Source organism: Spinacia oleracea, chromosome 6 (assembly GCF_020520425.1).
Source record: "Spinacia oleracea cultivar Varoflay chromosome 6, BTI_SOV_V1, whole genome shotgun sequence".
NCBI classification, from domain to species: Eukaryota; Viridiplantae; Streptophyta; class Magnoliopsida; order Caryophyllales; family Amaranthaceae; genus Spinacia; species Spinacia oleracea.
The window spans coordinates 139,906,489-139,933,392 of NC_079492.1; the positions used below are offsets into that span (position 1 = coordinate 139,906,489).

At 33.1% G+C, this 26,904-nt stretch overlaps 2 protein-coding genes and 1 long non-coding RNA gene across 3 annotated transcripts; 1 reads left to right on the forward strand and 2 right to left on the reverse strand.

Moving 5' to 3' along the window:
• Positions 1-854: 854 nt before the first annotated feature.
• On the reverse strand, positions 855-2,820 carry LOC110778402 (remorin). The gene is made up of 5 exons (XM_021982968.2): positions 2,514-2,820; positions 2,009-2,086; positions 1,798-1,885; positions 1,466-1,547; positions 855-1,280 (listed from the first exon to the last, which is right to left on the reverse strand). Exons 1-5 carry the CDS (start codon positions 2,656-2,658, stop codon positions 1,086-1,088), a joined length of 588 nt encoding a protein of 195 aa, XP_021838660.1. The 5' UTR covers positions 2,659-2,820; the 3' UTR covers positions 855-1,085.
• Positions 2,821-13,304: 10,484 nt separating this feature from the next.
• On the reverse strand, positions 13,305-13,979 carry LOC130463660 (uncharacterized). The gene has a single exon (XM_056832857.1). It carries the CDS (start codon positions 13,977-13,979, stop codon positions 13,305-13,307), a length of 675 nt encoding a protein of 224 aa, XP_056688835.1.
• A 7,626-nt stretch (positions 13,980-21,605) lies between these two features.
• LOC110783670 (uncharacterized) lies at positions 21,606-23,809 on the forward strand. Its single transcript, XR_002532130.2, has 3 exons — positions 21,606-22,064; positions 23,155-23,334; positions 23,417-23,809. It is a non-coding gene; the product is annotated as an uncharacterized lncRNA (long non-coding RNA).
• The last annotated feature ends 3,095 nt before the right edge of the window (positions 23,810-26,904 follow it).

The following is a 26,904-nucleotide window of genomic DNA, read 5'->3' on the forward strand; positions in this document are numbered from 1 at the left end:
CACAATCTCTTCTAATCTTCTTAAGACTAGTATGATGTTTTGGTGCTTATTCCTACGGATTGCAAGTTACTCTCTCTGTCCTTTAATACTCGCACCGTTTTGACTTTTTGCACTATTTACATAATTCACTTTGACTCTATTTTATTTCTAGTATATGAAAACAAATGTTAGTATATAATATATTGTTGGCTTCATCTTATTATATATTTTCAAAATATTAATATTTTTATAAATTTTATTAATATGTAATTAAAGATATTGGTAGTCAAAGATGTGCATTGACAAGCGTGTCCAGTCGAAACAGTGCGAGTATTAAGGGACGGAGGGAGTACATTCTTACCGATAGGAGAGAAGATTTCTTTTTTACTACCCCTTTAAAACAGTAAACACGAAGATTAGGCCCCGTTCGGTATCGGTTTTTTTTTCAGTTTTCAGTTTTTTAAAAAACTAAAAACCAAAATATGAAAACCACAAGAAGTAGCTTCTAGTTTTTTGTTGTCAGTTTTCATAATCAACGTGATTACTATAAGTATGACTATTTTTAGTTCATAATTCAATCTAAATTATATGACTTTTATAACCAAAAAACAAAAAATTGGAAACTGACGTATATACCGGATGAGCCCTAAACCCCAAAACCAATCCTTAAGGTCGGAGATTAGGGACATTGTTGGCACAAACATTTGCTAAACAGATAAGTAGGCATACATCATATTTTAGTTTGAGAAAAAAAAAACTGAAAACATCACTCGGTAGTTGGTAGTGTTGGTATGTGTAACTTTCACTATAAAGCTACAAAAACGAAGGGGCCTGAATTTCAGCCCCACTCTTCTTAAAAATTGAACAAACAACAATAAAAGTGAAAATAGTAAAAATAGAAGATCTAATTTACCCCCATTTGTGGGCAAATAGCCAAACACGGCGCACAATGTACTTATAATCAACTTATACACTAGACAAAAACCTTGCTGTACACATTGACAAACCAAAATCCAGACACCAAACAATTTCCAAAATTAAACCTTAAAAGTAAATAAATTACACAATTACTGCCAATTTATCTGTACTAGAGAACTAATCAGCAGCTAAAAGCATCCAAGGAGCTTCTTGGGTATGTTGCCAGTAACACGGTATTTAGCAGCACATTCTTCTGCTTTCAGAAGTTCTTCTCCTTTTGCAGCTTCAACCATTGCTTTCTTTTCTTCAGCTAATTTGTGAACTTCTGCCACCTTGTTTTTCATCTTCTCCGCGTATTCTGCCTTCTTTTTCTCCAACTTTTCCTGTTTCATTACACGATTTTCAGATTAAAAACCGATATTACTCCCTTTGTCCCGAAATAATAGGGTGTTCCAAGTAAAATATTTGTCGCTTACTTAATCATAAGGGATTGAGATAATGTGACTATTAATTTCAGACGGAGTTAGAATTTAACCAAACGAAAATGGTTGGAAAGGTTGAGTTTTACCTCAATTTGTCTGAGTTGAGCTTCTATTGTTGCTTTCTTGGTCTTTTCCCAAGATTCTATGTCTGACAGCTTTTTACATGCCCTGTTCATAAAACCCAGCAAATTAATCATCTGGCATTTCCACTTTCACAAGCTATGGTTACTTTAAAATTAAACGATGAACCATTCACATAAAAATTATCAACTTTACAGAACTTGCAACTAAAGCATGATTAACATGAATCATTAACTATTGCTTGATTCTTTAAATTATTCTATGAATCATCCACCAACTGAATTGGCAGAATTATGGAGACTATGTTTAGAAAACCAAATTAAGGGAAATCACATACTTGTTTTCTGCCTTGGATTTCTCACTTTCTTCCCATGCTTTGACAAGGGCCAATTTCTTATCCTGCTCAACTTGTGCCATCACAACATCTGGATTTCACAAAGGTTGAGAACAGTTTCTTTTCATTTCAATCCCAAAATACAAAAAAAAAAAAAAAAAAAAACAAAAAAATTAACAAGAAATTCAAGAATTTTACAAAAATTGTTAATTACCTCTGTCAATTGAACCTCCTGAAGGTTTTTTCTCAGGTTGTGGAGGTGGTGGAGGTATTGTTACTGGTACTATAGCCTCTGACATAATCAAAAGTAAGGCCAAAATTACTTCAAATTATAAATAAATGAGTATATTGAATCCATTAATTCAAAGTAAGGTTGTGCTAAAGCTAAATTAAGCATGAATTTAAACTACATAATCCAACGCTTAATGAATAAGTAGCACAAAAGAATCTAGAAACAACAAAACTCCCCAAATTGAGTAAGAATTTAAACCAAAATGAATAATTTTAAAATACAAAAAGTACTTCATATTAAGCAAAAATGAGTGAATCAATTAATTAAGCAGAATATGGGCCTAAATTTAGTATGTATTTAAATTAGACTAATCCAAACCTCATATATTTTACTAAAATTAACACACACACATAAGATCAAATTTAGTGGAATAAAAAAGATTAAAAATTGATGGGTTGGTAAAATAGAGAATAAAATAAAATATTACTTTCATCAGCAGAGGAAGGCTTGAAGTCAGAATCTTTGTGATCAGAAACAGGAATCAAACTCTTTTCTTCAGCAACATCTTTTGAAGTTTCTTCAACATTTTCAACTTTCTCTTCTTCTACTTTCTTCAGCTCTTCTTCACCCATTTTTTCTAGTTTTTTTTTGGATTTGGATTACACAAATTTTAAGTTTTTGTTGATTTCTAAGAAAAACCCAGAAAGAAAAACAGGGGATAGAGTAAGAGGAATGAAAGTGGTAGGAGAAAAAACAGAGATGATGATAAAGACTAGGTGGAGGGCAGGTTCAAATAGGACTATTAGGAGTATATAATAATTTATGGTATGCCAGAAGGGCATATCAAAGATACAGCTGAGATTTTCCATCATTTTTTTATTCATTTTTTAAAGTATAAAAATAATATTTTATTTTTTACAATTATTTTTTACAATTATGGTATGAGTTGTGTAATTGTGTTGGATATTTGGATACTTTGATACTATTATAGGTTTATGGACTTACTTCCTCCGTCCCGGAATACTTGACCTGTTTTTCTTATCGGGCCGTCCCTTAATACTTGACTTGTTTCTAAAAATAGAAATATTCTAACAATATTATATTATTTCTCACTCCACCCCTATTAATTCACCTACCCCCTACTCCATACAAAAAATAATTAAAAATTCAACCCCTATTCTCCCCCAACCCTACCTCTTAACCCACCTCCCACTAACTACATTAAAATAATACCCCGCAATCAACTACTACCTATTAAATTAAGTAAGTCAATTCAAGTCCCTTAAACTATGTGTCGGTCAAACCGGGTCGAGTATTTCGAGACGGAGGGAGTATCACTTATGGTATGTATTTTGACTTCCATGGAAATAATCTTCCTTTAATGGTAACGTAAATAGAGGTGGCAAATGAGTTGTTCGTTTATACAAAATCAAGTTGTATTCAATTAAATAAAAAAAACAATTTAAAAGTTGTATTCAATCATTTTGATCGAGTAAGGTTGGGCTATGTTAGTTTTGGGCATATAGTTTCAGGTATAAATTAAGTAATTTAAGTCGAGTCTAACCCCAACTATAAGTACGGTTTCTATTAAATTGTTACGTTAAAATAAAACACCTATATATATCAACTGCTATATTTTATATATTAGATTAAATTGATTTTTTATTTTGGATTGAATTTCATTTTAGATTTATTTTTTAATTATTATAGTGTTTGATTTTGGATGAAATTATATAAGAAATATTAATAATTATTTAATAAAAATATTTACGTGGCACCTAATTATTTATCTACGTGGCATTCGACTTTTTTATTCAAAAATAATTTTGAAGTCTTATTTTTCATTGGCTGAAACCATTAGATTTCCTACGTGGCTCTCTAATATTGGATTAATGTTTGAATTTTATTTTAGATTAATGTTTGATTTTGGATGAATTTTATATTAGATTTATTTTTTAATTATTGGAACGTTTGATTTTGGATGAAATTGTATATATTAATAATTAATTAATTAATTTAAATATCTACGTGGCACCTAATTAATTATCTACGTGGCACTCGATTTTTTTAATTCAAAAATAAATTAAAAATCTTATTTTTTATTGGCCGAAACCATTAGTAATCCTAGGTGGCGCTCTAATAGTTCAGCAAATATGCCTCCTTTATATATGTATTAATTAATTTAAATATCTACGTGGCACCTAATTAATTATCTACGTGGCACTCGATTTTTTTAATTCAAAAATAAATTAAAAATCTTATTTTTTATTGGCCGAAACCATTAGTAATCCTAGGTGACACTCTAATAGTTCAGCAAATATGCCTCCTTTATATATGTATATTAGATTTCACATATTCTTCATGTAGTAATTCATTCAAGGTGATTTATTGCTTTTGCACTACTTATCTCGATACTTCGTAGTACTCCGTGATTATTTTGGTACATGGCAATTCTAATAAAATTTTATAATATCACCCAACAATTTTTATTAACAGATAGTTAAACTATATGTCGACCAAATTGATTATTTATTTGAAAATAAAGTGATAGTAACACTTTCTTAAAAATCATCTAGGACTCGTTAAGTTGTGGTAGAAAAGAACAGAACACGGCAAGACTCAAGAGCATGTCGGCCTCTTCTTAAAAATTGTACAAACAAAGCGTGTATGCCTTTGATATGCTTTATGTATATTCTATACTCTCTCCGTCCCTAAAATATTATCCCATTGTAATATTTTGTGTCAAATTTTGAAAACTTTGACCATAAATTTCTATTCCTATAAGAAATAATATAGTCAAGTGGGTCTTATTAGATTCGTTTCAATATATATTTTTGGAATACTGTTTACACGTGTAAATTAGAGACACTTACGTTTTAAGTCGTGTATTGAAGACCGTTAAAAGTCAAATGGGGTGATCTTTTAGGGACAAAGGGAGTACTTCGTATTTTTCTTAAAGGTAAGTTGGATAATTTTTGGGTCCGCTGGATTCAACTTATCTCAAATTAATGGGTTATACACTTTGAAAGTAAGGTGAAAGGATAAAAAAAACCCTCCTCTGAAGTGTAGATTATGTTCAATTTAGTTTAGGGGTCGTCCAACGCACGGTTACTACTAAAATAATTTATTATTTCAGTAATAACTAAATAAAAGACTTGTGATATTAGGAAAACGCGAAAATAAAAAAGGGTATATGAAAAAATATAAATTCAAAGTTGTATAAAAAATATATTCAAATGAACTAAGTTTGCATACTACAATATCAAGTTAAGAATTATAGTTGTGTACTTGTATGCAGGTCGATCTAACAAAGTTAAGCAAACTCGAATAACTGACCCAAGACTAATAGTATAACTGAGTTAGTCAAATACAACAGAGTTTGAATCGAGTACTCCGTACAATTTTGATTTATGGGCTTCTAATGTTAGTCTGCTTACCATGTATTATTATTTTAGTTAACATTCACATTTTAAGTATTATATAATTAACAATAGACTAAAATTAGAAGTCCGTTCATCAATGTTATTTAAATTTGTTATCTGGTTAAAAAGTTATAATAACACAGAAATAAAATCAATCATAAAGAAAAAATAATATTGATTCATCTTTCATCCAATAATATATTATGCAGTGACACTTATGGTAATTGAATTATATTTTTATTTCATTTTTACCTTAGATTCCTTAAAAAGGTAATGTGGTTTTTTTTGCTTAATAAAAAATGTTTCGGCAGGAAAAAGTTGCACCAGGAAGTGACACATGTCGTCCTTTGTGCTTGTTTTAGTATAATGTAATAGAAGAGAAGTTATTTCCGCTAGAGACTAGCTTAGGGTCTTTATGTTCAACTTATTTGATTTATATCACACAAAATAATTTTCATACTAAGATATTTTTGCATATAAATAAATATATACGTAGTATCAGATAAAGTAAATTCAGTGAAGTCAGACAAAATAAGTTGAATAAATTGGAGCCTTAACAGAGTGTGTGGCGTTAAATATGCGGAGATCTTAGACAGTGGTAACTGATAGGTATCGTCTTTATAGACAATACTAAGAATTAGATAATAATATATTTGCTTTATGCAATTGTTGCATTTCATTTGGTACTCCCTCCATTCCTAAATGATCTTCCTATTTGGTGTTTGGGGTGGAAATTAAGAAAATGAAATCTTGTAATGATTGGGCGTAAGAGTAATGATTGGGTGTAAGAGAAATTAATAAATAAATGAAGGAAAGTAATAAAGAAATGAAGGAGAGAGAAAATATTTGTATAAAAGTAATAAAAAATCATAAAAGTGGGGTTGGGTGGGTGGGTGAATGTGGAAATGTGAATGAATTAAATAAGTGATGGTGGGAAAATTTATGGTAAAAAGTCATGTCCAAAAATAGAAACAAGAAGATCATTTAGGAATGACATTTATAGAAACAGAAAGATAAAAAAAGGAATGGAGGGAGTACCAAACAACATAGTTTGGTAAAAACATGGTGATTACATTTTATCATTTGGTACCAAACAACATAGTTTGGTAAAAACAGGGTGGTTACTTTTAGTATTCTTCCAGTATTATCTTAGAAAGCCTCCTTAAATATGCATCAATGCAGTATGAAATTATGGAAACGTGTCCCTCTTATTTTATTAAAGGGGAAAAAAGGGGGAAATAAATGTGTCCCATTGGATTCTATAGGCGAATAACTTCCCTGGAGATTTATATGAGAAACTAATCAATCAAATATCATATGTGGCCTGTCTTTTGACTACAATTATCCACAGGCCCAAATTTGTGGGCCCATATTTGGTTGGCCAATGAACTCTTTTTCCTTTACACTCTACTCTATTACGTCCACATAAATTAATTGAGTAATTAACATCACTAATTGAAGATTCAGTAGCTAATTTGATGCTTTTTTGAGTTGTTAAAATTCCAATTATATTTGTCCACCTAAAAAAGACCTCTTTAAGCATTCTTCTTTTTAGATGCCGATTGTGATTTGTGAGTGTTAATTCCGCGTTTTTCTTTTCTGCCTACCTTATTGATTTTATCAAAGGACAGTTTAAGCTGCTAAAACATCACGTTTTTATATTTTCTCCCATGTTAGGGCATTATCGTGGATCGAAGTTGTACCTCCTAGTTACAAGGTGATTTTTCCACCAATTTCATCAACCAAGCTTAGTGTTAGTATCATTGTGGATATAGTCTGTAGTTTTTTTCCTTTTCTTTTATAATTAAGGTAAAATGAAGAGTCAAATTCTATCCGGGTTAACCCAGCGTGAGTCAATGGGCTAGCCATTTTCAAAGTATGGGGTAACCAATCCCCCAAAATAACCCTAGTAGGGATTGAACACTAACCTTGTGGTTCAAAAGTTAAATCATTTTCAATAGGCCAATACATTATTTGGTAGTATGATAATTGTGTTCAATGCAAGTTGCACATAGAGGGTAAAAATCGATCCGAACCCGACCCGAAAATAATGGGTCTTGAACAAGATTTTGTGACTCGAAACCCGATTTTATTCGAACCCGAACAACCCGAAAAATAATGTGTCAAAACCTGACCGAACCCGTTTCTGACCCGACTAAATGAAAATCATTAAATTAGTTTATAGTAATAATAAATGAGATTATAAGGAATTTTAAGCATTGTAAACACGTTGTTGTTACAATTTTTAGTTGTAATATAATTTTATTTTGTATTATACGTCATTTTATGGTTGAATTTGACTAAAATAAAAACTTGTGTTAAAATTTTTGTGAATTTATGACCAATTTTTTATACTCCTTCCGTCTCAGAATAGTTGTTACACTTATCTTTGCACAAAGTTTTAGGTGATAAGTGGTTGTTTGGTTATCAATTGTTATTTTATTGAAAAAGTGGATGTGATAGGAGTTAGTGGGGTATTTTTTAATTGAATGAGAGAGGGGGTGGTGACAAAAAAATATGTAGTGGGAAGAGAGAAACAATATAATAATTGTGGGGTCATTCCTTATTTAGAAGTGTAACAACTAATCTGGGACAGACGAAAAAGGAAAGTGTAACAACTAATCTGGGACGGAGGGAGTATTTATTACCTAAATTAAGGAAAATATAATATGCGTTTTAAAATCTCTCAACCGGTTGGGTCGACCTGAACCCGAAAATTATGGGTCTTAAACAAGTATTTGTAAACCCGAACCCGAAAGTGACCGGCCCGAATTATCCCGAACCCGAAAATAACTTTTTAGAACCCGATCCGACCGATCCATTTGACAGGTCTAGGTTGACCTGAAACAAGTGTTTGAGATTCAAGCGTCGTGCACACGCTCAAAGCCCATTTGTGATAAAAAAGCTAGTGTCTTGATGTGAACATATCGCTAACTGCTGTACCCGGGTACAGCCAGCTCTGGCTGTACCCCCCAAAAACGACGCGCTCATATTGTTTGTTCATACTTGTCGACTGTTTGTTCTTTTTTATTGTACTGTTTGTTCATTCTTATTGTATTGTTTGTTCTTTCTTGTTGTACTGTTTGTTCATTCTTGTTGTACTGTTTGTTCTTTCATGTTGTTTTTTAAATTCATCATCAAATTTTCATAATTGTTGTATTTTTTGTTCTTTCTTCTGGAATTTTATGTTCTTTTTTATATTGTTTGTTCTTTCTTGTTTATTTGTTTGTTTATAATAATCATATGGTTAATGTTCATAATTAAACTCTTCATTAATCTTTTATTCTTTCTTTTTGTATTGTTTGTTCTTTCTTGTTGTACTGTTTGTTCTTTCTTGTATTCATCAAACTTATTGTTGTATTGTTTGTTCTTTCATGTTGGTTTAAAATTCATCATAAAATTGTTCATAATTGTTGTATTGTTTGTTCTTTTTTCTGGAATTTTATGTTCTTTTTTATATTGTTTGTTCTTTTTTGTTGAATTATTTGTTCTTTCTTGTTTATTTGTTTGTTCATAATAATTATATGCTTTATTGTTTGTTCTTTCTTGTTGTATTGTTTGTTCTTTCATGTTGGCTTTAAAATTCATAATGAAATTGTTCACTTCATTGGTCTTTTATGTTTTTACAAGAGCCTATATTGTTTATTTCCAAATAAATAAAAAAATGTTCATTTTCGAAATAGTAAATGTTCATTTTTGTAGTTTATTTCCAAATAAATAAATAAATGTTCATTTCCAAAATAGTAAATGTTCATTCCAAATAAATAAATAAATGTTCATTTCCGAAATAGTAAATGTTCATTTTTGTACCAGTATATTAATGTTCATTTTAAACAACACAAACGACATCATTTTGGATGGGGTACAACCAGCTTTGGCTGTACCCGGTATAGCCAAAAATTTGCGGATGTCAACCTTTCAACCCATACTTGAATTGTATCTAAAATAAGATGACCAGAAACTGACAGTCCATAAATTAAAAAACAAATGAAATTGCTCAATTTTATATTTTGATTTTTGATAGCAGAAATTGGTCCATCTTAAATACGGAGTATATGAAAAGAAGTTTGTTATGTTTAAACCTGTCAAACGGTCGGTCGGGTCGGGTTGTAAAAAATTACTTTCGGGTTCGGGTTGAATCAGGTCGGTCACTTTCGGATTCGGGTTTACAAATGCTTGTTCAAGACCCAGAACTTTCGGGTTCGGGTCGACCCAACGAGTTGAGAGATTTTAAAAGGCGCATTATACTTTCATTAATTTAGGTGATAAATATACAAAATATTGGCACAAATTAACAAATTTTCCTTATATTCAGTTAAATTCAACCATAAAATGGCGAATAATTCAAAATAAAATCATATTACACAAAACAATAATAAAAACGTGTCTATTATGCTTAAATTTTCTCATTATCTCATTTATTACTATAAATACAATGATTTTCAATCGGTCGGGTCTAAAACGGGTTCAGTCGGGTTTTGACCCATTCCTTTTCGGGTTGCTCGGATTCGGATAAAATCGGATTGCGGGTCACAAAATCTTGTTCAGGACCCAGTATTTCCGGGTCGGGTTCGGGTCGGGTCGATTTTTGACAGCTCTAGTTATGTTCGATTACCCACCCAAAAATATATCCGACTTGACCTTAGAAACACTATTCATCAGAATATGACTTGTATGGATTCGACTAAAACCCGAATTGAATCCAGTTGCCAACCTTAAATAGTAATTCATCTCACTTTCTATATTTAATTAATTATCCCTTAGCCTAAAGTCCTAAACAACTTAATTGTCCGTTTGTTATGCTTATATTCCCCCTGTCTCTATTTGTTTGTCAGATGACTCAGATAAAGTATTTTTATTAAGGTTTGGACCAAAATTTTGCAAGAAGATGGGATCGAACAACATTGTCTAATAGACCCTCAAAAAAAATCCACCGAAGTAAACAAGCAACGGGAGCCTATGCCTTACTAGGCGATGACATAGTCATTTTTAACTTTTATAAGTTTATGCAAGTGGAGTAAATGATTGTGACCTAAGTAGTACTCCGTATTAGTTTATAACGAAATGGGACAGTCTCTAAGAGACGAACTAAAATAAAATGCAAGACGAACAAATTAAATAGGGACAGAAGGAGTACTTAACAACAATAATAACAACAAATCTCTGGCTTGATAGTTGATACCTGGATTCGTTACATTATACATTCACTTCCTTAATTTCTCCCATTATCATCACTCCCTTTTTTCTTTCATGGACCACTTCTAAAGACATTCACTAAACTCAAGAGTTCATGCCTTATGTAAAGCTAATTAGAAGTGCTATCCCAATCACATTATTGTTATAAACTTACATTAAAATAAAAGATGAATGCTTTCACTTAAATTATACGGAGTACCTCAGTAGATTATTGATATTCAATTCCTTCTATCCCATTTTCTTTTCTCTATTTGACTCCTAATAAATAACAATCAAATAGAACAAGTAAAATGAGAGGACCGGAGGAAATATTAAGACATACAAATACGTAATACTACTACGTCGTAGGATTTTGACAAAATACTTCACTACACCTTTGGAAATAAATCTTATTTTCAATTGAAATAGTGGATCAAAATAGCTATTCTAGACAAGTACTTCCTCCGATCCGTTCTCTTTTTACATGTCACAATCTGACGTTTGACACTATTCATATAGTCTACTTTGACTATATCAATTATTATTTATACTTAAGAAAAAATATAGACATGTGAGGTCTTGTTATAATCGTCATTGTATAGATTTATAATATGTATAACTTTTTATAATTCTTACTGATAATTAAAGATATTAAATGATTGATATATTATATTAGTAAACATGTAATGAAAAAAAAAGTGTCTATCTAAATAAGAACAAGTTGTAATGCAAAAAAGTGTCATCTAAATGTCATGACTTTTGACACTATCAACGAGGTCAATTTATGACTTTTGCATGTTCTAGCTTGCAATCAATTTATGACTCTATCCCATCCTCAAATCCTAAACCACAGACCGCTAATGATACTCAGCTCCGTAACACTAACATCTTAAATCAACATGACAATAGAAAAACGAGTGTTGTTAATGTGATGTTGTTAGTTGAAACTTGTTGCACATCGATACTCAACTCAACTAGGCAAACAAAAAACATGTGACATGAGGAGAAATTTCCTCCATTAATTACATTGTTACTACGCAAAAATGTCACATGAAGAGAAATTCCCTGGCCCCTTGTTGTATTCTCTATAGTTTGACATGAAATTTCCTCCATTTTGCTTTGCACACATATATAAATAAATCGATCAAACCATTGAATTTCTCAAAATAAAAATAAAAATAAAAATAAAAATAAAAATAAAAAAAGCAACAACAAACCAGGTGTTAGATTTACACCTTGCCAACAGAAAAACAAACACCACTTTCGTCAATATCAAGAATACGGAGTGTTTGGCTGTTCTGTTCTTAAACCCTTGGGCCTTAAACCCACAGTTTTGAACTTTCTATTTATTCCCCCTTAAATTTCGCACTTTCTATTTATATTAATGCCACTATCAGTTCACTTTAATCCCCTTACTTTTTTCATATCTTTTGCCTAATTAGTTAGGCACACATTCTTCTACTCCTATACAAAATTACAAATAGCAGCTGCTTTAGTATAAAGTAGTTCGGTAAACACTGAATTCCTAGTAAAATTTTCAATAAATTGAATTAACAAAAATGGATGTGTTTATTCCGGAGGATTACATGGTTAAGCGAAGAATGGAGAGAAGGTCAGCCATAGCTTCCGAGTCGGTAGATAGATCGAAGTCGAGGTCGGGGAAATGGTCATCGTCATCATCGTCATCGTCATCGTCATCGTCATCGTCATCGTCATCGTCGTCAGGTGGCGATCATGGTAACCAAGGCCAACCAATTTCAAATTCATGGGTTGATCACCGTAGTGACAATTTCTTGCATAGCTGCTGCTTCTAAATAAATTATTAATTTTTTTTTGAGGGATAATTAAATTATTAATTAAGCCAAGCTTTTGCAACTTAAAATTAGCTAGTGCAAAAAAAAGTTGATGTAATTATATTTATCCGTACGAGTAAGTTTTTTTGTTTTATATAGACAAAATTGGATCACAGGACAAGCTAGTGTACACTTTGCCAACCCTCGAGCTAGGCCTATTACTATGTTTTAGAGGATAACTCGATTAGGTCCCGTGCACGCACGATTATTGTAATGTATTTGTAATTTTGTATGGTCTATTACTCCGTATTAGAGGATAATCTATGTTGTAATGTATTCGTATTTGATCTTAATTATCTACTACTCGTATGTAGGTACAAGAAAAAAAACTTGTAGTTTAATTAATTAATTTCTCGATCAGTTAATTTAAGGCTATTCAAATTGAAGACTATTTTTTCATACTATTGTCACCTGTGGATGAGTGGATCTCACAACCAAGCTTGATACGTACGTTTATATTTTTAATTTGTCAGAAAAACAAATAGTCTTCACTTATTCATAGATTAATTATGTTATTCACTTATTGTTGAGATACTTAAACTATCAATTACATTCACATATTAGATTTCTCTACCTTTTGGAGAGGAACGACCTCGTACTCTACATTGTCTCTACTAGTTTACAGTTCTGCACTAAACTAATCAGTAATCACAAGTCGTAACACTTTTCATAATAAATTAATATGGGATACAAGAGTAACAAAAAACAAGTCAACTTTTATTTCGCATAATTCATAATTTGAATTCCTTTGATAAATAACAAACTACATTAATAGACAAATGAATCTACCAACGAGGTCTCCACTTATAAGCATGTGTTGGGGGCACCTTACAAGTTCCCATGTCGTTCCACCCATGTAGGTGGAGTGGTGTAACAAAATTGTGACGGACCTTCATAAAACCGCTCAATGAGTTTTCCTTCATCTAAGCTGTAAATTCCCATATCGATTCCTCTTCCCATGAGACCATCGTGATTAAAATACTCAGTATTGTCATCGATAAAATAAATACAATTAGGTTTACAACCATGTTTATCTGTCGATGCTTCTACCGAAAAGGTAGAGTTTAGACCTATAAAAATAGCTCGATTGCCGATATCCTCAACTGATTTGACACTGCCATTGTCAAGATTCAACTCAATAACCTCAAAACATATAGTCCAATACACCTCATTTGATTTCTCCGGATTGATCTCATCATCTTCAAGTAACAGATGATGCCTATGTAACACCAATAATTTGCTTTCCACTTCGATCAGGTAAAACTTGCCATAAGTTTGTTTGAATAGAACACCTTTATCTATTAAGTCTATAACGATTCGCGGTTGACTCTTTATGATGTCACTTTCGAAAGCCATAACCTTTCCTAAATGATCAATGGCATAAAATTGTCCATTAAAAAAACAGGTATCCAACACCCAACTAATTTTAAAATCAACAACGGGTCTAGTCCACTTGTCTTCACCGGGTCTCCAAAAGGCCAATTGTTGGGTCATCTTCCACATTTTCTACGTGCTCAGTTGTAATTTTACTCACGAGTTCTTGTGGGATTTCACTCCAATTTTCCATTGCAAAATTTTGTTTGAGAATACACAATAATAATTTGATGATGGCTTTAAAGTAATTTAAATTTCAGCCAAACAGGGTATGTCTTTTGATAGTTTAACAGGGAGATTCCAGGAAACACTTGACCATCTAAAATAAAAGAGATTAAACAAAAAGATCAAAATTGAATTACAGAAAAGAAAAGATAAGGAGAATCAAGCTTACCAATAGATGAGAAGGAGAAAGAGATGTGTGGTTCTCTCAATAGATTCCTAGTTTATATACGAAGTATTATGTCGGTGGGAGGGAGCAGACAGAACTAGGAAGGGTTTCCAATTTCTGTTGGAATTAGGAATACAAACTACAAACTACAAACTACAAACTACAAACTACGGCTCAACACTTAAAACAGAACAGAAGCTGGATTACTCGATTGGGGGCGGTGGGCTTTGTAATTTATATAGACTTAAAGAGTTAGTAAGAGTTCAGACTTCAGAGGTAGCAGAGTTTCCAATTTCCGTTGGAATTAGCATTTTCAAAGTTAGAAATTCTTAACTAAAATACAAAAAATCTTAACTAGAACTCAAAGACAAGCGATTAAAAACTCAAAAAATATTAACTAAAACTATGAAAATATTGACTAATCATATTTTTTTTAATATTAACTAAATTAGAGTAAAACCATAACAAAAAGTAATAAAAGTCACAAGTAAAAGTATAAAATCGTAATTAAAAATAAAATCATAACTAATTGAATACGGAGTAATAAAATAGTTACACTTGCGAGTTAACTAGTTATGATTTTTTTAAAAACTTAACTAAAATAACTTTAATCTTAACTAAACTTTGAAATACGTAACTAAAACTTATGAAATCATAAATAAATCTCAACAAAACTTAACTAAGGATTTGTTTTGTTCGTCTTATTTTGATTTATTTCAGACAAAATAAGTTCAGATAATACTCCGTATAAGTTTAGAAAAAATAAGTTTTTTTAGATATTTTCACACACAAATAAGGCTGTATCAAACTGCGATGTGTTAGAGGGTATACAAGATGTTACGTGCAATGATCGTATAGTTTTGCAGAAAACGGGTTTTAATTTATTTGATTCGATTTGTTATGTATTTGATAGATTTAAATATCTTTTGTAGATGTCGTATGACTTTATATTAAAGAATTAATTTTAATTTCCGGGAGAAAAAAAAGTTACAATAGTTATTCTCCAATAAATTTGTTAAACTAACGCATTTAATATTCTAAACTTAAAAAAAAACGTTCCAGTAGTTATTCTCCAATGAATCTCCAATGGTTGTAGTTAGGGACTAGCTTGAAATTTATAAAAGTTTCAAGCTAATAGCTAGACTATTGGAGTGAAGATAATAAATTAACTTGGCCAATCAAATTAGCTTAAACAAACTAATTTGCTTGACAACTAGCTCCCAAAAGTTGCCAAATAATTAATTGACAAGTGGGACAAGTGAGACCAATTTAAATAACAAGCTAGTTGCTACTTGCTAGCCATTGGAGCACAAATTAGCTAGACAATGAAATAGCTTGAAATCTTATGTGGCATAACAAACTAATTGTCAAATTAGCTTACCATTAGAGATGATCTTATTGGTAAATCTACATGTACTGACGTACATATCATTAAATATATGTTTAACACATACTGTCCTAATAAATTAAGTAACTACGTTCCTAATGTCAACACTCTTCGATCTTTAAATACCAATTTTATTAATTCCCTTAGGGAAAAAGCTACATGTACATTTAGTGTATAATATTCTCTTGTACAATACCATTAATTTATTGATACATCATCAAACCCACTAAAAAAATGAGAATGAAAGACAATAAATATGTCATTTCAACCAATAAAAAAGCATGGTGTACAAAATGTCTTGTACAATAGGTGTACATGTAGTATGATCCTTCACTTAGCAAGTTTGGAGTATAGGATATTATTCCAAGTTATTAATTGAGTTTTGTTTCAATTACTAGATCGTGTAATTAATTAATATAATTAGTTTTGGATTGTACCCATTAGTAGATGACTTAATCTTTGTTGTGTCACTTGTGTACAGACCATGTCAAAATCAATTAGTTTTAATAGAAGAACAAACAATTAAATTGAGACTTCCTACATTTATTGTTTAAATTGTTTAAAATCAATTCCAGTTTGGTTATATGGTTTAAGACTTCCTACATTTATTTTCAAATTTGGATTCTTTTAGTTAAACCATATTTACAGTTAAATTAATCAATTTATCATTTTACCGTAACAGTATTCACTTTAGTTAGTACCCGTAATCTGAATATAAATTTATATGAAATATGGTAGACAACTATCGTCAAAATAGAGTTTATAGATATTTCCTAATTTAAAATTAATGATGGATAAATTTGTATTAAAACAATTAAAAAAATAAGGGGTATAAATAGATAAAGTTATTTTCATTCCCATTCACCACTTGTGTGTCAATCATAAAGTTATCTCATCCACCATTCACTTTGATAGTAATACTCACTTAATATTCGCACAATTGCCCCATCAACCTCATTACCCGATCACTTAGAGCTGTCAAAAATCGACCCGACTAGAAAACCGACCCGAACCCGACCCGAAAATACTGGGTCCTGAACAAGATTTTGTGACCCGTAACCCGATTTTATCCGAACCCGAGCAACCCGAAAAGGAATGGGTCAAAACCCGACCGAACCCGTTTTGGACCCGACCGATTGAAAATCATTGTATTTATAGTAATAAATGAGATTATGAGAAAAATTTAAGCATAATAGACACGTTGTTTTTACTATTGTTGTGTGTAATATGATTTTAATTTGAATTATACGCCATTTTATGGTTGAATTTGACTAAATATAAACTTTCTTAGGAAAATTTGTTAATTTGTCCCAATATTTTGTATTTTTATAACCTAAATTAATGAAAATATAATGCGCGTTTTAAAATCTCTCAACCCGTTGGGTCAACCCGAACCCGAAAGTTCTGGGTCTTGAACAAGCATTTGCAAATCCGAACCCGAAAGTGACAGACCCGATTTAACCCGAACCCGAAAGTAAATTTTTACAACCCGACCCGACCGACCCGTTTGACAGGTCTTAGTTAACACCCACCTGCACAATTTATTTTATTCAGTTAGAGATGACTTTGAGGCGGGGCGGAGCCTCCACACCCATACCCTATAGTGATCGTCCCCATCCCCTTCATCCGCGATAGGGATGATACCGGCCCCTTCTAATCCATGTCCCGAGAGGTACAAAATAAATTTCATCCCCTCTTCATCACCCCCATGTATCCACACCTTCATCAAACCCACCCATAGATTCAACTTTTTTTGGTAGTAGAGCTTTAAATTTTAAAACTCTACTCTAGAGTTTTTGACAATTCGTTTTTCTGATTAGCGTAATTGAGTAAATAAAAAATATATTATATTAGGTAAGTTAGTAGTAATTTTTTTATATATATTCATAATCAATTAGATGTAGGATTAGCTATGCGGCGGGTCCAATCTAATTACGCCCGGTAGCCCGCGAGAAGAACATTTTTTTAAACTCATCACTTATAAAACTTTCCTCCATCCCCGCCCACTTGGGCCGGATGCCTGGGGATCTCCCACAAAACCTACCCCACTGACAATCTAACATCTCTATATTCGATAAATAATTCACTTTTCCTTCAAACTAACTCTTAAATATCTTGACATAAGTTTATTACGAAATATTAAAATTGATTGTATTAGCTAAGCTACTACCACAATAATGTTCCAATTTCTTTTTTCAAGTTTGCCAACACACATTTTGTATCGTTTTTATCTATAATTACACAATATTAAAAATTATAATCATTTGATGTTCTTAAAGTTTCATTGAGACAAATCAAATAAGATCTCACTTGAATATGTTTTTTTCTTATATATTGGAAATAATTTAGAAAATTCTCTTCCACTGTGAATAGTGTCAGAAACCTAAATTGGAACATCATTATGGAACGGAGGGAGTGTAATATTGATAATTTTTTTTAAAAGTGACATACATAATTAGGATTGCGTGATCGAGTACTCTCAAATTCAATAAATTCAAACTCAGCTCGCCCCATCATCATAGTGGGTATATGTTATCTATATGGCTGCCCCCCAACAACAAATCTTCATTTGTTAGTCAACATTAGACAATCATCTACATTTATCTTTGTTGTTAGCCCAATCTAAAATCCAAACTCGCCCTAACCATCATCAAATGTGATGCACCATTTACATATATAAATTTAATGTACGTTGCACAGAATTTTAAAATGATATTGCAATCATTTATATTAACATATAAAAAATACTTCTGTAGACACCTACTTTTGTCCCCATTCCCGCAAGGGAAAGGTTCGATGATGAAAGCATAAAAAATCCACTTGACAACGCATCTCCTATAAAATAAACGAATCTCGATTCCCCATTTCATTTCACCCGAAACCTGCTATTTATGGAAACCTGCTAAAAATAGTAACTGCCGTAAAAGGTAGCTTCTAAAAGTGGCAAATCATAAAAGATAGAAACCTGTCAGAATTAGGTGTTGCATTCCAACATAAATCCTAAATGAGATAGAAAACTGCGAGAATCCTATTCCTAATATGATTCGGAAATAAGAGTTACGTATTAATTGAAATCCTAACGAGCCTAGAGTTCGTAACGGGCCCAGACGCATTCCGTCACAAAATTGATACGCGCTAAAAGACTCGAATTAATCTCAAACTCTACGGATTTCTGGAATCCGAATCTGACAAAGAATTCGGCCCAGACATCACTTTCAACGCCCAGCCATGGGCGCCGAAATCTTTGACGCCCAGCCATGGGCGCTGAAATTACATGGATCTCTATTTTCAACGCCCAGCCCTGGGCGCCGAAATCTTTGACGCCTAGAGCTGGGCGCCGAAATTACCTGGGTACGTCTCTTTTCCTAATTCTTTGCGGATTAGAACTCTGCAATTCTATCTTTCCACAAACTCTTCCCTATAAATAGACCCCTAGTTTCGACGTGAAACGACACACAACAACACATAATTATTCTGAGTATTGACTCCAACCCTTAGCCTAAGCCTCTCGCTGCGAAATTGTTCACGCGTTCTGTCGCAATCGATCCATAAATCGAACAGAACGTATCCTGTCCCATAATTGAGATTCGTTAAATAAAAAGGAGAAATAGCAAAGTCAAAGTGGTTAGTTTTCTGAGAACCGTGACGCACCTCTCAAGGGTGCGTCGTAATGTGTCCCTTTTCGATGATTTAACTACTTTCCTCGCCCTTTTTATGAACTGTTAAACTAACCTAATATGATTGTTCTATCACGCCTAACAAATATAATATTTTTGGGAAATCGGATTATCATGCTAGGTCCCTTAATGCTATTTAAATCAGATAATCACGATCGAATTAGTATTATATGTTGCATATTGCTAAAATCAATTCAGATTAGTTTAATAGTTAACGCATGTCCCTTCAATTATTTATGCTGAGCTAGTAAGGATATCCTGCCTCTGGAGTTATCGACGAGCGAATTACTCCTCTCGGTAGTTACAGTCCCCCGAACCCTCAATCTCTACCTTGCGGGTGTATATTGAGAGATCTCCACACCAGGGATCACAAGGGAACCTTTGGCCGTCGTGGTCAAACATAATTGCACTCCCTTTATGTCACGATAACCGGGTTTTGTCAGTTTTTCTCATTGTCGTTAAAAACTGAATGACGACTCCTATATTACTAGTCAATTGGGTGTATACTCACAGGAAATCCAATTACACTTGATTGAATAAAAAGAATCGTCACACCCACGAGGGACAAGGTCACGCATTAGCCTCGTGCTTTTTCGACCCCCTCACAACTTCGTTGTTGCAAACATATTAATAAGGAAACTTAAGCATCTAAATCTTATGATTTTGGAAATAGTTAATTACGATATATTAGTAAAACTTTCAATCCACCTGCCTTTAAAACTTCATTAATATCAATAAATTATTATCCGTGCTCCGTATAAAAATATTAAAATGATGAGAATGTAGCTAAAGTTATTTTTAATATTTAAGATTAAGTATATAGGCTACTGGCGAGGACCCGTAAAAAATGTACATGGCTAGCGGTCTCATTTTGTTAACTAACAGTGAGCATAGTAATTGTTTTTATACGCTCTTATTTATACTTGATTGATTTTCTACTTTATTTGTATTCTAATTATGTATGTACAAATCAATAGACTACTCTTAAATTTTTAGTAAACATTGGTCAATCACCTACATTTATTTTCAAATTTAGATTCTTTTAGTTAAACCAGATTTACAGTTAAATTAATCAATTTATCTGCCTTATACATTTTACTGTAACAGTATTCACTTTAGTAGATAAAATAGAGATAAATTTGAAGGTGTTACTGTTAAGGCGCAAATATTAAACTGATAAGTCAACAATCAGAAACGTTGACTTGAGATAGTTAGTTAGTTGGAAGTTGTTAGAGTTTGTTATACTCCCTATGTCCCAGATTAGTTGTTACACTTTTCTTTTTCGTCCGTCCCAGATTAGTTGTTACACTTCTAAATTAGGAATGACCCCACAATTATTATGTTGTCTCTCTCTTCCCACTAATTTTTTTTTGTCCCTACACCCTCTCTCATTCAATTAAAAAAATACCCAACTAACTCCTATCACATCTACGTTTTCAATAAAATAACAATTGATAACCAAACAACCACTTATCACCTAAAACTATGTGCAAAGTTAAGTGTAACAACTAATCTGGGACGGAGGGAGTAACTACTAGCTGATGTGGCAGATACAATTACATTGTATGATTCTGGTATTGAGTTGTATAAATACTGCCTAAGCTGATTGTGATCAGTTTATCAAAAACATAAATAAAATTCCTAATTCTATCTTTCTCTCTCCTGATTCTTTCTTTACTCTCTCATTCTTTTTTTTCTGTCCTCTATTCTTCTACTTCTTCTTCTTACTTCTTCTTCTTCATTAGACTTGATCAGCAAGAAATTGATCAATATTAGTTGATCAGAACAGTCACACCAAGGTGACTGTAACATTGGTATCAGAGCCACCTTGATCACATTCGATCAATTTAATCAGTGTGATCTTTTCAGAAATCGAAGCTACGACTTGTGGCCAACAAAAAAAATTGATTGAAATACAATATGGCTCCCGCAACCAGAAGAGCAATGGATGATCATTTGAGGCAATTGGAGGAAAAATTGCTCGAACAATCAAAAAGGGTTGAGAGTCAATCTGCTCAGATTGAAGATCAATCCAAGAAATTGGATGGAGTGATGAATCTGCTGCTGGAAATGAAGAATCAGATGAGGGATTCCAGTTCAGAAAACAGCAGACACACAGATACTCCAAAGGATGGTAATGCTTCTAAACCTATGGGATACAACCCCAAGATTTCTTTTCCTAAGTTTGATGGAACTAACAGTAGAGTGTGGATCAAGAAGCGTAGCAGATATTTTAGTCTTTGCAATGTCAGTGATGATCACAAAGTAGACTTGGCTTCACTGAATATGATAGACACTACAACAATTTACTAGTCTAGCGGCATTTATCTAGCGGCATTTATGTTAAATGTCACTATAATACGTCTTTAGGCGGCATATCTAGTGGCATTTCTTAAAAATGCCAGTAAAAGCCCAAATTTTCTTTGGCGGTGTATTAGCCCACTAGGCGCGGTGATTTGGACCAATTTAGTTTTATCCGCGCTTCGATTTTTTCCAACCCAAAGAAACCCTCACATAACTCCAAAAACAGAACTCAAACCCTCGCCTCCAACATTTTCTCTCTCATCTACAATTCTCACTACTCAAATATTGATGCAATTCTCTACCAACAGCTTTGAAATTCTTTATTTTCATTACAAAATTGGAGATTCTTGCTAAAAATACAAGAATTGAGGTGGAATTTGACCCGGTGGCTGCAACGGTGGTGGCGGCATCAAGGGTTTGATTGGTTAGGCGTTAGTGCTTCTTCGATCGAACGGGTAAGTCGACTTGTTAAGGAATAATCAAAGATCTATTTTCTTTTCTTTTAATTTGGTATAAGAGTTTAAGTTTATGGGCTTGATTTTTGTACTATCTTTAATCTTTGAAAATTGCAGATGAAAATTGGTCTAATGCTTTAGTTACGTCAGATTTGATTTCATTTAGTTTGCATTATGTAATCTCTGACTTTGCTTAGCTTCCATTTTATTTTCGCCTTGTTATGGACTTATGGTAATTGGTAATTGGTAATTAGTTTAATTCTTGTAGATGTTCTTGTTTCTTAGAGCCTTATTGCTCGTTAAGGTAATACTCGCACTTGTTTATCTGGTTCATAATTTGATTGCAATTTACTTGCTTGTCTTTCTTAATTTGACAACATACTTGCAGATTATGTTAACGTGATCTGGGACAAAGGAGTATTTAATCTCCTTTACCTATTAGAATATCACTGTGTATTTTAGCTTCTTTTTTTTATCGTCTATTATCCCCTCTTATCTGGTTACTTGGTTCAGATGGCATAACAATTCTCAAAGAGTCAAGGGACAAACTATTTCCTTGAATAATTGCACTTTTATGTTAATTATGATTGAAGAATTTATTTCATTCATTACATTATGTTCTCTTGATAATAGAAAGACAAATAGAGATTTTGGAGATTTACATAATTGGGTTGAATTCCCCTTCTTCTTTACCATCCAACATGTCAGCTATATACTATCTTAGTAATTTTGGAGGATTTTCGTTTGTTTAGTGAGGGATTAGGTAGTAATTGGACCACTAAAGATACCCTTATTAGTTAGAAAGTTAATTACGATATAATTAATGCTAAATATCTTGCTATTCTTCAAATATGCAAGTGTCCACTATGTTTTGACTTGAGTGGAAGAAAAACCGAGAAGTAGAGTAACTAGAGATAATGTTGTTTAATGTAAATTAGTTTGATTACTATATTTATAACTCTTTGTTCTTTATTCATCTCAGCTTATGTTTTAATACTAAGTTAACTATTATTTGAGTTCATTGATTTGCATACAAATTCAATGGGAAGACGAAAGAGGCTTCTAACATTGACTCTTCATTCCCATGAAGCTGATGATACTCAGGGAGCTACTGGCAATATTGTGAACACTCGAACAAATATGAGTCCTCCATCAATAAGCCTAGAAGAACTAGAAGATCAAATGATTGATGGGAGTTTAGAGAATTGTTAAAGGCATTGTTGCTAGGTAGAAGAGTTCATGATTTCAGTACTTAGTACTTAGTGAACAGGTACTTATAATTTATAAGTATTTGAATACGTATTTTAAATTTTACCATTATAATGTTTCATAATAGGATCTTTGCTTTTCAGGTTATTTTTTTTTATCAAGTGGGGTGAACTTGTCTATTATTTGTGAAGCTTGATGCTGATTGTTGCTGGTTTTGGAAGTTGTGAAGAGCCTAAATAGCCTTTGAATTGTGAAGCTTAATGCTGATTTTTGCTGATTTTGGAAGTTGTGAAGAGCCTAAATAGCCTTTCAAATGGGTATTTGCATCATGTGTAGTTAGTTTTGAAGTAGTTCGAAGTATGAATTTGAAGTTCAACAACAAGAAAGATGTAACAAGTTTTTGGTGGTACCTTGGATGATGATGTAACAACAATTATTCATATCTATTAAATATATAATGATCTCCCTAATATTATACATTTGTGTATTGTTGTGATGGAAGTGAAATATGAAGATTTAAAGTATTCTAGAAGAAATTGTTTTGAAATAATCAAGCAGGAGCATGTGATATAATCTGTATATTTAATACAGGATTATTTTTTTATAAAAAAAAGACCTTTAGTGGCATATATTCGACCCTTTACCAGCGAATCAAATAAATCCCGCTAGATGTTCTCCCGACATTGGATCTAGCGGCACATAGGTAAAAGCTGCTAAAGGTTTTAGTGGCATTTTTAAATGCCGCCTAAGAGCAAAAAAAATGCCGCTAAAGCCCTGTTTTGTTGTAGTGAGATGAGGCTGAAAAATGGGTAACAAGCTACTTGTCCGCTAAAAGAAATGTGGATTGGGGTGAGTTTTGCCTAGATTTATCTGCTAGGTTTAGAGATGACAGGGGAACTAATACTGTAGAACAGTTCAACAAATTGCAACAAACTGATTCTATAGAAACATACCTAGATAACTTTGAAGACTTGAAATCAGATGTTATGAACACTCATCATGGTTTACCTGAGGAGTTTGTGTTGGAAAGCTTTATTGGAGGCTTAAATCCTACTGTTAAACCTTTTGTCAAAGCTTTTAGCCCTAATACAATTACTGATGCAGTTGGATTTGCTAGGTTACAAGAAGAACAACTAGCAGCAGTCTCACAGAAAACCTATACTCCTAAACCATTTAGCTACAACCAAAAAGCTATTCAAGCTATACCTCTGAACTCCAACAAGCCAGTAAACACTAACCTACCTGCACTGCTACCCACACCAAACACAAAACCTACCAAATGACCAAATTTAACCCAAAATATACCAAAAACTTAAGGCATGTGCCTGCTGATGTGAGAGCTGAGAAAATAGCAAAGGGTCTTTGTTATTACTGTGATCAGCATTATGATAGGAATCATAAGTGCCAACTTAAGGAGCCATAGCTGTTCACTGTGGAGATTGCTGGCAGTAGTGAGGATAAAACAGATAGCAATAGTGATGTGGAAGCTGATACAGATGAAGATGATGATGTGAATGAACCAGTTTTATCACTTATGCACTATCAGGAAACCAGAACTTTCAAACCATGAGAGTTAAAGGGTTAAAGGGGTCTAGAGTGTTTCATATCCTAGTGGACTCAGGAAGTACTCACAACTTTCTGGATTTGGATCTAGCTAGGAAAATGGGGTGTTCCATTGAGAGCATTCCAGCTCAGCATGTTGCAGTGGCTGATGGCAATCATCTCAAGTGCCAACATGTTTGTAAGGGATTTAAATGGGAAATGCAAATCAAATTGTTTGTGACTGATATCATGTTGATTGATTTAGGTGGGTGTGATATGGGCTTAGGTGTCCAATGGTTGGCTACACTTGGACCAATCTGTTGGTATTTCAAAGAGTTGAAAATGGTGTTTGATCAGGGAGGTGATCAGTTTACTCTAAAGGGAGTGCATCCACAAAAGGTTAGATTGATGGAAGGACCACCTACTGAGAAACTTATAGAGAATGCAATCCAATTATGTCTACTACAGGTTGGAGATGTATCATTTAAGGAGGTGAGTTTAGATAATCACTTGATTACACCTATGTCAAGTGAACTGGAGTCACTAAAGAACAGATACAAAGACATTTTTGCTGATCCTGAACTGTTGCCACCTCATAGGGGTGTATTTGACCATACCATTCCCCTTGAGCCTAATGCAAGACCAGTGAATATTAGGCCATACAGGTATCCACTCAAGCAGAGGGATATTATTGAGCAATTGGTCCAAGAAATGCTGGACAGAGGTATCATATAGAACAGCTCTAGTCCTTTTGCATCTCCTGTGGTTCTGGTTGGGAAAAAGGATGGTACATGGAGACTTTGTGTGGATTAGAGGGAATTAAATGGTAAGACCATTAAGAATAAATTTCCTATTCCTATTATTGATGAATTAATTGATGAACTAGCAGGTGCTACTGTGTTTAGCAAGCTTGATTTAAGGGCTGGTTATCATCAACTAAGGGTGCATGATGATGATGTACACAAGACAACTTTTAAAACTCATGCTGGACACTTTGAGTTTCTAGTTATGCCATTTGGACTTACAAATGCTCCAGCATCATTTCAGGGGTGGATGTACAATGTGTTTAAGCCTCTATTGAGAAAGTGTGTATTGGTGTTCTTTGATGACATATTGGTGTACAACAAAACTATGGAAGATCATTGGCAACATTTGGGTCAGGTGTTTGAACTAATGAGGCATAACATGATGTTTGCTAAGGCTAGTAAGTGTAGCTTTGCTATGGAAAGGGTGGAATATTTAGGACATTACATTTCAGTTAGGGGAGTTGAAACTGATCCACAGAAAATCTCTACAGTGGAAAGCTGGCCTGTTCCATCAAATGTGAAGGAGTTAAGGAGTTTTTTGGGGTTAGCAGGATATTACAGAAAGTTTGTGAAGAACTACTCCCTTATATGCAAGCCTTTGACTGAATTTCTTAAAAAAGGAGCATTCCAGTGGAGTGATGAAGCACAACAAGCTTTTGTTCTTCTCAAGAAAGCTCTTGTGTCTTCACCTATTTTGGCAGTTCCTAACTTTTCTAAGGTTTTTGTTGTGGAGACTGATGCTTCTTGTAAGGGTATTGGTGATGTGTTGATGCAGGATAATCATCCATTAGCATATATCAGCAGAACATTGGGTTCCAAATGGCAAAGGTTGTCTGTATATGAGAAAGAACTGCTGGCAATTATTTTTGCAGTTCAAAAATGGGAGCAGTATTTGATGAGCACTCATTTTGTCATTAAAACTGACCAAAAGAGCTTGAAATGGCTTTTACAGCAGAAAGTCTCCACTCCTTTCCAACAGTTTTGGCTTTCAAAACTAATGGGGTTTGATTATGAAATTCAGTACAAAAGTGGAAAAGAGAATATAGCTGCAGATGCATTGTCCAGGGTTCAAGGATCTTCTATTTTGTGTATGGCAATTTCAGTAGTTTCTTCTGACTTAACTAAACTACTAAAGGCCAGTTATTCCCTAGATGCCAGTTTACTCACAACACTGACACACCTGCAGCAACCTGAAACATTTGCAGTGGATAATTTCACATCGGTTGATGGGTTGTTGAGAAGAAAACACAAACTTGTAGTTTGGCCAGATACTAGATCTAAAA

Coding starts and splice junctions, on each gene's coding strand:
- LOC110778402 (XM_021982968.2), bottom strand. CDS start 2,658: ATGGGTGAAGAAGAGCTGAAGAAAGTAGAAGAAGAGAAAGTTGAAAAT. Junction 2,087..2,513: donor GCCTTCCTCTGCTGATGAAA/GTAATATTTTAT, acceptor TGATTATGTCAG/AGGCTATAGTACCAGTAACA. Junction 1,281..1,465: donor CTCAACTCAGACAAATTGAG/GTAAAACTCAAC, acceptor GTAATGAAACAG/GAAAAGTTGGAGAAAAAGAA.
- LOC130463660 (XM_056832857.1), bottom strand. CDS start 13,979: ATGTGGAAGATGACCCAACAATTGGCCTTTTGGAGACCCGGTGAAGAC.